Here is a 12,345-nt window from a genome sequence, read left to right on the forward strand (position 1 = left end):
TTCGCAAGACAATATTACTCCATTGGTTACTGGTTTACTGTTCTTGATTTATTTACAAGTGAAACACATTTTGCAGCTTAGATGATGTACGAATCTATGATTTATTTTCTTCCTCCTTTTTATTTCGGAAAGGTGGCGGTATCCATTTCGTTTTGCCACGCAGCGCTCTCAGACGATCGTACTCTTCCTGGAAGTCCTTGTGCTCGTCCCTGAAAAGCCCGTAGTTGCGCAGGTGCTTCATCAGTACCTCCGTCTCCTTGAACCTCGGGTAATACTCCACGATCTCCGGCCGCTTGTTCACCGGCTTCTCGCTGAAGAGTTTCACAACCTTCATCGACCTCCTGCTAGTCGGCCTGACCACTTCGCCGAATATCCGGTTGCTCAGGCGATTCATGCGCATGGCGTAAGCGGTGCCCACGGTTGCCAAGTTCACGTATTTACTCATCTTTCGGCGTGATTTTCAATCACTGAATGATCAACGTGAACCTCTTCTATTTTTCTGGTCGAGAGTGCGTCTAAGAGGCGAGGAAGATGAGGTTAGGATTCATCTTATGGTTATACTGTGTGAATTTACATGGACTCGAAACGAGAAACAGCCAATTTAGGGAAAAACCAGCATCGTTAATTGTCCACTCACCTTTTTATTCCATAAATTTACAGATAGTTCCGGTGAATCTCAAATGATGGACGAGAGGAACGCACTCTTCGCACACGCGTCATGACCAGAACGGCACAGCTGATCGCGAGTAAATCAGCTGATTGCACACACGATTGCCGATGAACACACGACATGCACGTTTGGTGGACGGGTTGCTATAAGATCAGGCGCCAAGTAACTATTGCAATGTTTTGGATGTACAATAGTATATTTATACGCATTATTAAGTATCAATTAAATTAGATTGCAAGTGTTATTAGAAAGTATGCGAGTAAATGCCTAGGTATTCTCGAACACGTTAATTTAATCAAGCTTTGTGGAGATTCGAATATATAAATTCCCGATGTAAACGCGATTCATAAATATTTCGTTAGCTTTCATCATTAATCACGTTTTTGCAATCATATTAATATCTGATGCAATAAAAATGTGAATAAGACTTTACCAACCATAAAATTAATTAAAAATTAATTCTACATTGAGATTTGTAAAGAAATATGATTGCAAATTTGAAATATTAATTTTGCTGTGATATCTGTGAGATATAAAAATTAAGTCATTAAAAATACATTTACTATTTTTATGCCTAATTATTGTAATATCTCTACAGTGCCATATGCGATCATATTTTATTTTATTATTTGAAAGTTACGTGAAAAGTCGAAAAGATAATTCTGTATCAATTTTTTATCGTAATCCGGAAAATCTTTAGGTTTTTCTTCATGTAACAGCTTATTATTAATAAATGTTGAGGCATTTGTATGTAAGTGAACTTGTTGAAATAAGTTAAAATTCACTGATTATCTAATTCCAAATTTTTGTCAGGTTGAAAAATTTAATAAATATTTCACACTAGTTTTGCAAGTAAGATATTTAAAGAAATATTTTATGCCAAAGGCAATCAATACTGAACTAGTTTCATAAATATTTCACAGATGTGGGTTGTAAGTGCAATGTGGTTCAAGATATATTTCATGCTAGAAGCATATTTACAAGTCTCGTGTGCAAAATCGGTAAAACGATAAAATAAAATATTGGTTGCGTTTTCATGGGAATGGGAATAGACAGTGGAGGGGTCTATTCTATATTTTAAATATTTCCAATATTTTATATGAAATGTTATAGGATGTAATTTATATTACATATTTATATATTATGTATATATAACATTAATGTGAACATTGTAATGTGACGAATATCTTAATATTAATAAGTCAATGTAATTAAAACAAGAATTATATAAATGTAATGTAATAAAAAAAACATAATAATGCATATTATATTAATAATATGCACATATGTTTGAAAAATAACTATGTGATTAACACGCACATATTGTGTGTATTATTGTAATATATGTATAATTAAATTGTACATATAATTTAACGGACAGTTTATTACAATTTAATAATCATATTTTCTAACGTTGTACGAATAATATTTTAAGAACGATCAATAATAAGTGCTTCGCCAAATATTCTTAAAATACACAGTCACAAAGGAAAATAGAATGCTTCCTTCGATGAACAAATTTTTAATTCACTAATTACGTTTTAATCCTATAAACATAAAAGTCGGTCATCTGGAATATGCATTCATATTAAGTTTAACGGAGCGCATCGTTATTGCAGGTTTACTGACAAAAATTAAAAATATTAGCGGGGAAATCACATCTAAATTAGATTATCTAGATTGCTGAGGCTTCCATAAGCGAAATCGCGAAACCCGCTAACCAACACCTCGTCACAGAATTCTTCCGTTCCTCGACGAGGTGAGTACCATACTTGAATCTTTGCCTCGCAATCATATTTCCCGTAAGTTTTAGTTAATAAGACAAATTGCAAACCGATCTGAGAGGAGAAAAACCTGCACTTGTTACTATTTTTACGCAAAAGTTTTCTGTTAAGCATATTAGAAAGACTAGTTTGAAAATTTAAGATTTTACAAACAGTGCTCTATCTATAAACTCTATCTTACGTCTTACATGTGTTATTAGTATAATTAATGTGCATGTTAATTCTGCAATATGTCGCATAGTTTATACGTTATTTAACAAAATCTGGTTCAGTGGTCTCACATGAGTATATCGAGTTCGACGTTGTAAAACATGTAACTGTGCAACTGTGTACCAACGTAGACAGTATCAACGTAGTTAAGTATAATTGAATTAGCGTGCGGAAATCAACTGCAGATTTTATGTACGCGCACATGAGCACACGTATGCGAGCAATGCGAGCAGAAACGTTACGATCACGTATCACTGAGAGTAAAAGTTCATTTTGTTGCTGCTTTACTATGCACACCAGATCACATGTTACAGTGACATTTGAACTTTTCAATCTGGAATGCAATTATACTGCGTTTTCTCCAGAAATATCTCGTGCACCTAAGCTAAATGCACGCGCCGAATCACGTTCTATTTTCATTGATTCACGTTTTTGTGGAAGAATAATGCTCTTATCAAGCAGACACATCCTATCAAGAAAGATGCGTACTTCCCCGCTCATGATAGTAATTTATCATGTAATTTATCTACACATATACAGGGTGTCCCAGAATTGTATATGAAGCTCTCGTGAGCGGGTAGAATGCATCGAACTGAGAAGAAAAGTCCTTTGCTGTTTTGAAATTTTCGCAATAGTTAACGAGTTATTAATTATTAAAAATCGCTATATTAGTCCGGCCTACCGCCGAATGCAAGCGCGCGGCGAGATGCGACCGCCTAGAGATCGAGGTTGCTAGGCGCGTGGGGAATTGTTTATTACAAGTCGCTCTTGCCTAGCCATTGCCACTTGTAATAAACAATTCCCCACGCGCCTAGCAACCTCGATCTCTAGGCGGTCGCATCTCGCCGCGCGCTTGCATTCGGCGGTAGGCCGGACTAATATAGCGATTTTTAATAATTAATAACTCGTTAACTATTGCGAAAATTTCAAAATGATAAAGGACTTTTCTTCTCAGTTCGACGCGTTCTACCCGCTCACGAGCGCTTCATACACAATTCTGGGACAGCCTGTATAAACGCATCTATCATCATTTTGTAGCATTTGTTTTCAGGAATCCGCAGTGTTAACATATTAATGTAATAGTTATGTTGCGATATATCATTTAATATTTACTCGATACTTTACATTTAATATTTATTTGATACAGAGCGGCCAAACAAAGCTTCCCGTCAGAAATTTGCGTAACATATACCTTTAACAGAATAATGTAAGTGATATTTTGTTCGCGATATTCTTTAAATTGCGATTGCTTTAAATTAGTCATATCGTTAGTCACATGATAATGATACATGCCGGGAGTTCCAGAATCCTGTTGCGATAACTTGTTCCTCATTTAAAAATGTAATTTTCATTTTCATGTTAAGTCATAGGCATTCACAATGGTTTATTGAATTTATTATCTAATTTTAGAATGTTCTCTGTATCCTTTTTAAATATAGATTTTTGGAAAATTTGTACGCCACATATGTTTCCTTGTTTTCGAAAAATGTTTTCTAAAGATTTCTAATTTAAATCTTATAAAAAATGTATTTATATCGTAATCATGTTTTATCAATTTTTAAATTTTATTAGCAGAATAAATTCTACTAACGTTTTGACGTAAAAGAAAAACCCACTTTTTATGCCTATGACTAAGAATAGAAAGTAATAAGTCTACATTTTCTATAAAATTTTTAAAGTTGTAAATAATATAAAGAAGTATTTAAATTGCATTTTATTATACGTTTTCTTATTGAACATAAAAAATAATAAATTTTCTTTTTAAACATTCTGTTGATGCTCTTATCAAGCAGACACATTCCTATCAAGAAAGATGCGTACTTCCCCGCTCATGATAGTAATTTATCATGTAATTTATCTATACATATATAAACGCATCTATCATCATTTTGTAGCATTTGTTTTCAGGAATCCGCAGTGTTAACATATTAATGTAATAGTTATGTTGCGATATATATTGGTAGTGTTTTTGTACGCAGCAACGTGCTGTAATGCAATATTCGTGGCTCCTGCAGATGGGACCGATACAACGATCAACTTACCAGGTCAGATAAATTAATCGAAGAAAATTACAGTGTCTATTATTTGATTGCAATCGATGTGTAGAAAGGTATCTCAATTTGTGAAACTGTTGATCCTCTACGTCTTTAGGCAAGCCATTAAATGGCGTGAACGGCAATCTGCCATCACCGCAAAAAATTATTTACGTCTACGGACTGCAATGGAATATGCAAAATGCCGTCAATCTCATAGAAAAAGGAAGAAACGATTATCTCGTAACACCTGGTATGAGTGCTCATAAGCTTCACGTCCGCAAAGTGACCTGGAACAAGGCTCGTAGAGTTTGTCTCCAAGAGGGAGGTGAGTTCCCAAGAGCAATCGTATTTCACGATAAAAAACTATGTACTGATCTCTCTTCAGTAAATTAAGAGTAACATCGGGCAAGTCCAATGAAATTTGATTCTCAAAGACTAATCAATTCGTTTCGTCGTTTGGCGTTACTGACTTCTGGAAATTGTCGAAAATCACAAATCTGCCTGTTAACGTAGGTCACTTGGCTGTCATCAATTCCAATTCGGAGGAGAAGATACTGTTGCGTATCTTAGAGGAGAACAAGGTGAACCAGGCATGGCTTGGCGTGCACGATCTCTATGAAGAAGGCGATTGGAACACAATCATGGACGAGCCCATGGAAGCTTCGGGCTATTCAAAATGGACTTCGAAAATTGCAAACCTGCCTGACAATTACAATGGGAAGCAACACTGTGGAATTCTTACGAAGGACGGTGGGATGGACGATATCGAGTGCACCTCGACGCAAGCCTTCTTCTGCGAAATTAGCTTTTGAATCAGCAAATCCCCATGAATCATGACGGCGAGATTGTAGATCGGATATCAGAGCGGTTTATCGGAGATTCTAATTAAGCGGTGATTCCAGGGTGTGTTATTGAGATCGAGCAAACAACGTTAGTAACAACTCGAGTATGTTAATTGCGCTTTCGTGACTAATGGGGCAGTGGATCAATGTTGCGATAAAAAAATTAGGTCATAAGATTTGTATAATGTTATTAACGATTATTGTATTAACGATCATACGCGCTTCGGTGAGGATGCACTCAATAACGCGATATAAAATATACGGATACTATAAATATACTAGGTATAAACATACTAGAAAAGAGAGCATACTAAAGAATACCATATTATTATTACGCATTAAGTATCCAATATAAAAATGCGGACGATTGCAAGATGTAAGAATGTCAATCTTGCAGATTTGTTAAACGCGGCTAATCGTTTTATACAAGATATGCCACTTTTTCTATTCATTCATCGCTTTTTTTCTTATATAACCTGCAGTTTCTCTACTTATATGTATACTTTAATTAAAATCAGAAATTTAGAGTACGTTCAGGAAGAAAACTAAGAGCGCTCCACTTATCGAGACCATTGTAATCGGATATTGGAATCGGTCGGGGTCAAAGATCGTGATTTAAAGGTCAAAGAGGCACCTGCGTACTACGATTGTCCCAGGGTATTGGGTATCAGTAAACCATGCAAATAATCAAACGCAATAAATCAAGCTCCCTCATCCGATACGCCGCGCTGAACGGCTCTCAGATCGGTTTGCGCTCGTCATGTTTCACGAACGACCCGACGATCGTCTGGTAACGATCTCTCGTCGAATTCTCTCTCGAGGGATCGGGCTTCCTCTTTCCCTCGCGTAGCTGATGAAAGACGAAACGCTCGCGTTACAGGCAGAGCACCCGATAGCAGCCGGAGACCCTATTGATTTTCCCGTGGAGGCGCACGCGCTATTCCGTTGCCGATTGAGACCAGGGGGGTGGAGCTGTAACCATGGATCCCAGTGTACTCGCCACCATGGACAAGGACGCACTGAAGAAGCAGATCGAGAATATGAAGTACCAGGCGTCCATGGAACGGTGGCCTCTGTCGAAGAGCATCGCGGCGTAAGTGCATCGCGGTACCAGCGAAGTTCGTCGTCGTCAGCATCCCTTGCATTCCACCCGCTAGCCGTTCACCTAGCCGTTCCTGCCTGCCTGTCTGCCTTTGTATCGTTCGTGAACCTTTATTGGACACTCGACAAGATGTTGTCCATCTACATACACACGTACACACACATGGGATGTCCCAGAAATTCCGCAGTTTCCGCCGATTATATATTCATCGGCGCTCTCATGGTTCGATTCGCCTGCGTCCCTAGGAGAAAATGATTTCGATGGCGATGGGATTTCTGGGACACTCTGTAGAAATTAACTTGTCAATGAATAATTCATCCCGCACCTTCTTGCCGTCAGACAAATGATTTAAGTAGGAATGGAATAACTTGATAAGTTACTCTTGCACGTATTTCTTTTTATTGTGCTTCGCAATTACTTATCGTTACGTTCGCTACGCCGCGGCCGGCCACCGATAGCGTGCGAATGCATGCTTGGTATGTATCCGAGTATTGCGTCTGTGGTACTCGACTTGCACTCACCATCGTTACGTACGTATATTTACAAGGCGTAACTCAACCTTCTTTCTATTTTTGTTGTCTATTCGTATCGTGGCTGTTTCCGTGCGCTAGAAGGGAATCGCCGATCGCCGTCTCAGGGTTAATTACATCATACCATCGGTGCACCGCACGGTAGGATTTATCTGCTCCGCGCGCGATGGGCCTGACGCGATTTCCGATTCAAGTCGCGTCTCAAAATCGAAAGCGCGTAAATCAAGACGTCGATTTCGTGCCGATCGCGCGCGAGTCGGGCCTTTTTCCCAGATAAATCATCTTGCGCGCCCGTAAAGCGGCGCAGCGATGGTGGGACGCAATGGCGTGGACCGCTGGCACAGTCAAGGCTGAATTATGCTCGCGTCCCAGTGTATTAACGTGGAGGGACAGGATCTCCTTGGACGGGCGGTGTGTGTCCGCGCGTTAATCGCGTTTTCGCGGCGCGATCACTTTCAGAGACAGCGCAGCGCGATACGCGCGCGAGCGAGCGAGCGAGCGAGGACACCGGAGAGGCGCAGCGCAGCGCAGACCTGAATCGCGGTCGCGATCACGATGACTCAACGTGGCGATGATCGATGATCTAATTGCGGACCGCGGCAGTCCCGATCTCGAGCGATCTCGTCACGTTGCAACGTGGTTCTCGTGCGATTTCGTCACGCGTAATAAACCAAAGGGCGCGAGGATTATCCTCGATTATCCTCGTGCTTGTTGCAGTCCGATGAGCAGCTGATTACATGCTTCGCGTGTTGGTCATCGGCCGATGATCCACAATCATTATCGAGAACTAGCGATGAGGATCAAGGGGAATCGGCGCGATCGGCGTCGTCAGATATTCGCGTTTCTTTCTTGTCTGCTCATCACTCGCACCGTGACGTTTCGCAAAATCGGCACTTACATCATCGCGGCGATAGGTGGGATCGGGAAGCGGGTGTAAACGCATTGTCGTGCCGCTATCAGGGCGCGAGATTGGGTCGATCGGCACAGGGGGATAAAAAGAAAGGCAGGTGGGTGGGAAAAAAGGGGGAGAGGCGCGGGGGAGACAGACGCGGGAACTCGGCTGCCTTTCACCGCTTGAGAAGTCTCGCGAGACCGCGGAAACTTTTTGCTTTCGCGGGCGATTCGCCTGGAGAACCGCCTGCCGGAGCCAGGCTGATACCCGCGCGGTTTCCGCAAGCGGGAAACGCGCGGTTGAGGCACGAATCGGCGTCACCCGGTTCTCGCGTGCTGTCGATGGACGTCAAGGATCGCTCACGCGGTGTTCTCTCGCTCGACAGTTAAATTCCGGTTTAATTGGACCGCCACGCCGTTGGAGTCTGGCCGTGCGGGATCAGCTCGGAGCTGGCAGTCCGGCTGGCGGAGATGCGATACGCGCGATGCTACTTCGTCGGTTCCAGAATTTAGGATGACCTCCTTTAATCTCGGCCGAACTCGACGACGACGCCTCTGGCCTGTTGCACGCAAATGTGGGTCACGTTGCGCTCTCATTTTCTCAGCCGCATGCTGCGGAAATCGCGTTCGCGAGATGCGTAAGCATAAACGTACGGCGAAGAGTGATCAGAAATACAGAGCGCAAACACATTTTTATACGTTTCAACTTTCGACGTACCAAAAATACCTGTTTTTTTTTCTTCTCGAGAGGCCCGCTTGTTAATTATACGCTTAATTGATATTAAGAAGCCGAGAGAACTCATACCGTTAGCGCGCGCGCTCGCCTCGTGCCTTCTCCTGAATTTTGTGACATATACAGATACAAAAATATATCGACGCGACGGCGCGAATGTTTAGTGAAACTGGAAATACTGGAATATTCCCCGGCATTTTTATCAGGCGCGGTGATTTCACTCGATCTTCGTATATTAAATCGCGACTTCCAATCGGCCGATGAAAATATAGAGACACGAAAGTGAGACAAACCGCGCGAATTCGAGCGTGAAGCGAGCAGAATCGCGACTTATTTTTCCGTGGCAGATTCGCTTGACGGCGCTTGCTCGACGACGGTTGCTTGTCGCACCGTGAATCGTTCCGTTTATTATATAAACGATCGATAATCGATAGGCCAATAAATAATCGGCATCGAGCAGAATCGCGAATCGGTCACATTACAACACCGGACCGGGGAAGGTCGTTCACCCTTGTTTAAAAATCGCACGACGGACCCTGATAAGTGAAAGTCCATAAGCGAACTCGGATAAATCAATGCTCCGATCAGCCGTAAGACGCGATTATTGTTAACGAAATCAGATTTACACGCGCGCGTAACGGTGCAATAAATCAGGAAGACGGTGCAAAGGAAAATATTCCTTTACCCGTTCGCTCCCGTGGATTGTATAAGAAGCCGCGCGCGCTTTCTCTCTCACATTGTAGAAATTTCGAAAAATGTGCCGAAGCGTGCGAACTATATGCGACTTAATCTATCATTGGATAATTCTTTTATTCACGCTCGGGAAACATTTTCGTCGTGCGTGACGATATTCTAAGGAACAGGATAATCAAACGAGCTTTTCGGTGCAATTCGATTTATTTTAAGCGCGTTTATTTTAAATACAAATGCGAATACGAACGACTGCTGCGCGGCCAGCTTCGACGTCCATTTAATGCGAGAGCGCCGCTACTGTCATTCAAGCTACAGGCCACGCATTTATTTATCCGCTGCGTCAAGAACGAAGCCCGCACGTCGATTCTCCAGGCAACGACGTCAAGCATGTTGATTTTCAAGCAAGTTCCATGCAGCGAAATCCACAGTGAAGGGTTAAAAGCGCGCACGTGGCCGGCGGTCGCGTATCCCGCGGGAAGGAATTCCGCGAATATTTTCTCGCGAGCGGTCTCGCGAAGTCCGAAAGCTTCGTCGATTGCCGATACCGGCCGTTTGCTCTGCGCGCGACTCTCCTTGAACGCAAAATCGGGCGAGTGCGAACCCAAGTTCCTTTCACCCGGCTTCTTCGCATCGAAACGAACGAACGAACGAATGGACGAATGAACGACCACCTCGCTGACTCGCTCACTCGCTTCGACCGTTCGAGCGGCTATAAACGCGGCCGGCCGCCGCTACGCGTGCGGAGGCGCGAACTTATCGGCGATCTAGTAAATCGGAGGTAACGTATCGCTCGTACACGAGCACTTCGCAGGACATTCTCCCCGGGAGATCCTGGAATATGCACGCCGAGCCGAGTACGTTCGCAAAGAGCCTCGAGTGCGTACTCGCGATACGCCGTGCTTTGTGTCGTCGTGAATCGCACGTGCAATCTCGAGAATAAAATGGATAAAACATTGAAATATTTGTATATGTAATAGCGATGGCTTTCCTTTTTAAAGTAGAGCAAATGACGTGATATTGGTTTGACTAAATTGGGCCGACTGCTCCTTAGCAAAATTCAAATGCAAATCTCTGCATTAAGAATTAATGCAAAGTTTTGCCGAAAACATCCGCACGGAGTTTTCGGTAACGCAAAACTTCGTGTTAGTCTTAAATCAACAAGTTCGCCAGAAGGGTCAATATGAACTTTCCAATCAACCCACTCAAATACATACAACAATATAATAACGAGCGAAAACGTGTCGCATTTACAAGTCACAGTATTTAATAGCTGTAATAATTTAACCACTATAATAAAAGGCTTTAATAGCCGCAGCGCGCGTATTACGATTAGCAACGGTAATTACATATTTTATAGCTTCGAGCGTGTCTCATGTTTTCCACTCGCTTCAAATGTAAAACACCCCGTATTTTACGTCTAAAGATCGATTTATTTCGTTATCCTTTCTCAAACGTAGAGACTAGGAGCAGCTACAAGAGATACTAACGCGCGAAGAGCCGCGAGAGGATGAGGGATTAATTCCGCTAAAACGTATCACAATCGCGCGTACGTTGCGTCACGTTCTTGGGCAAGCCGCGTTCTGCGGACGCATCGCTGCTGGGCTGCAATTTTAGCATTATGCGAGGCCGCGACGTACGTACGTACATACATACATACTGATCCATCTCCTCTTCTTATTCTCGACAGGATGCGGGAGTACGTGGAAGAGAACGAGAAGAGCGACCCGCTGATACACGCGCCCGACAAGAAGAACAATCCCTGGGCCGAGAAAGGCAAGTGCATAATCATGTAATCGGTGCCGGCGCGCGGAGGAAGACGGCGGCGGAAGGAGGAGGAAACGCGTGCATACAAATCGAGGAGGCGAAGAGGAACCGGTCGTTCATCCGCGGTGGACGGAATCCCAGGCAGAGACCAAGAAAATCGGGGATGAAGAGGAAGAGGAGGCCGGTGGACGTGGACTGCGGTGCGATCGCGGTTCGCGGATCCGCTCGATCGCGGCGATGCGGTCATCGACGATCGTCCGCGGTTGTCTCGGACATGAAGAACGATCACGGCCTGCGATCGATCACGCCCGGTCGACGAGATCGGCATCGGGCTACAGCGAATCTACCAGACCGTTCCGTTTCCTCGATCGGAATCGTCTTGCCATTGCGCGGCGTGCGGTTTCCGATGTTAACTTTCGATACTCGTCTCGCGATACATACACACATACATCGTTCTTTGCCAACAATATGCCACCCGCGAAGCGATAATCGGCAGCTCGTGAACGCGAAGAAGAGAAACGCAAAGAGTCAGAAACAGATCGGTGATTCGATCGAGATCAACAATTTGTAGGGAATTTAATCGATTGCGGAATACCAAGGGAGACTGGAAAAAGGATAGAAAAGCGGTAGCAAAATTTGGATGGATTACCGATCCTTGGACCCTTCGTCTTATAGCATCCATCGACGTCGAATCGACAGCCGCACGTCGCGCCACGTCGCGCTGCACATGTCACACTCGCCGATGCACACTCTTGCCGTATAAAACACTCCCCCGTTCACAGTCCATCATGAATGCAATTTATTCTAACACTACATACATGTATACATACACATATACATATATATACCATATATTATACAATATACGGTTATTAATGATAATTATAATTACTCTTGTATCTCTGCGCGAATTTCTTACGAAAATATAACATGACCAGTGACTGAAATCCCGACTTCGTTTTCTGCAATTCTTGTCGAGAGATCATGATCGAGCGTGACGTAATGATCCCTACGATCACTGTCAGGTCTCGATGCAATGGATTTGTAATAATAGCGTCAAAAAATCGAAGTCATTACTCTACATCAAAGT

At 42.9% G+C, this 12,345-nt stretch overlaps 3 protein-coding genes across 4 annotated transcripts; 2 read left to right on the top strand and 1 right to left on the bottom strand.

Annotated features, from left to right (window-relative positions):
- Positions 1–26: 26 nt before the first annotated feature.
- LOC105279335 (28S ribosomal protein S33, mitochondrial) lies at positions 27–763 on the bottom strand. The gene is made up of 2 exons (XM_011339008.3): positions 638–763; positions 27–515 (listed from the first exon to the last, which is right to left on the bottom strand). Exon 2 carries the CDS (start codon positions 443–445, stop codon positions 95–97), a length of 351 nt encoding a protein of 116 aa, XP_011337310.1. The 5' UTR covers positions 446–515; positions 638–763; the 3' UTR covers positions 27–94.
- Positions 764–3,659: 2,896 nt separating this feature from the next.
- On the top strand, positions 3,660–5,994 carry LOC105279336 (hemolymph lipopolysaccharide-binding protein). Of its 2 annotated transcripts, XM_026973016.1 has the most exons (4): positions 3,660–3,871; positions 4,573–4,709; positions 4,816–5,025; positions 5,214–5,994. In XM_026973016.1, exons 2-4 carry the CDS (start codon positions 4,607–4,609, stop codon positions 5,510–5,512), a joined length of 612 nt encoding a protein of 203 aa, XP_026828817.1. In that variant the 5' UTR covers positions 3,660–3,871; positions 4,573–4,606; the 3' UTR covers positions 5,513–5,994. The 2 variants fall into 2 exon arrangements, with proteins under 2 accessions (XP_026828817.1, XP_011337311.1); XM_011339009.3 differs by lacking the exon at positions 3,660–3,871 and having other exon boundaries at positions 4,413–4,709.
- A 485-nt stretch (positions 5,995–6,479) lies between these two features.
- On the top strand, positions 6,480–12,199 carry LOC105279337 (guanine nucleotide-binding protein subunit gamma-e). Its single transcript, XM_011339010.3, has 2 exons — positions 6,480–6,635; positions 11,179–12,199. Exons 1-2 carry the CDS (start codon positions 6,523–6,525, stop codon positions 11,282–11,284), a joined length of 219 nt encoding a protein of 72 aa, XP_011337312.1. The 5' UTR covers positions 6,480–6,522; the 3' UTR covers positions 11,285–12,199.
- The last annotated feature ends 146 nt before the right edge of the window (positions 12,200–12,345 follow it).

Source organism: Ooceraea biroi, chromosome 1, assembly GCF_003672135.1.
Source record: "Ooceraea biroi isolate clonal line C1 chromosome 1, Obir_v5.4, whole genome shotgun sequence".
Taxonomy (NCBI): domain Eukaryota; kingdom Metazoa; phylum Arthropoda; class Insecta; order Hymenoptera; family Formicidae; genus Ooceraea; species Ooceraea biroi.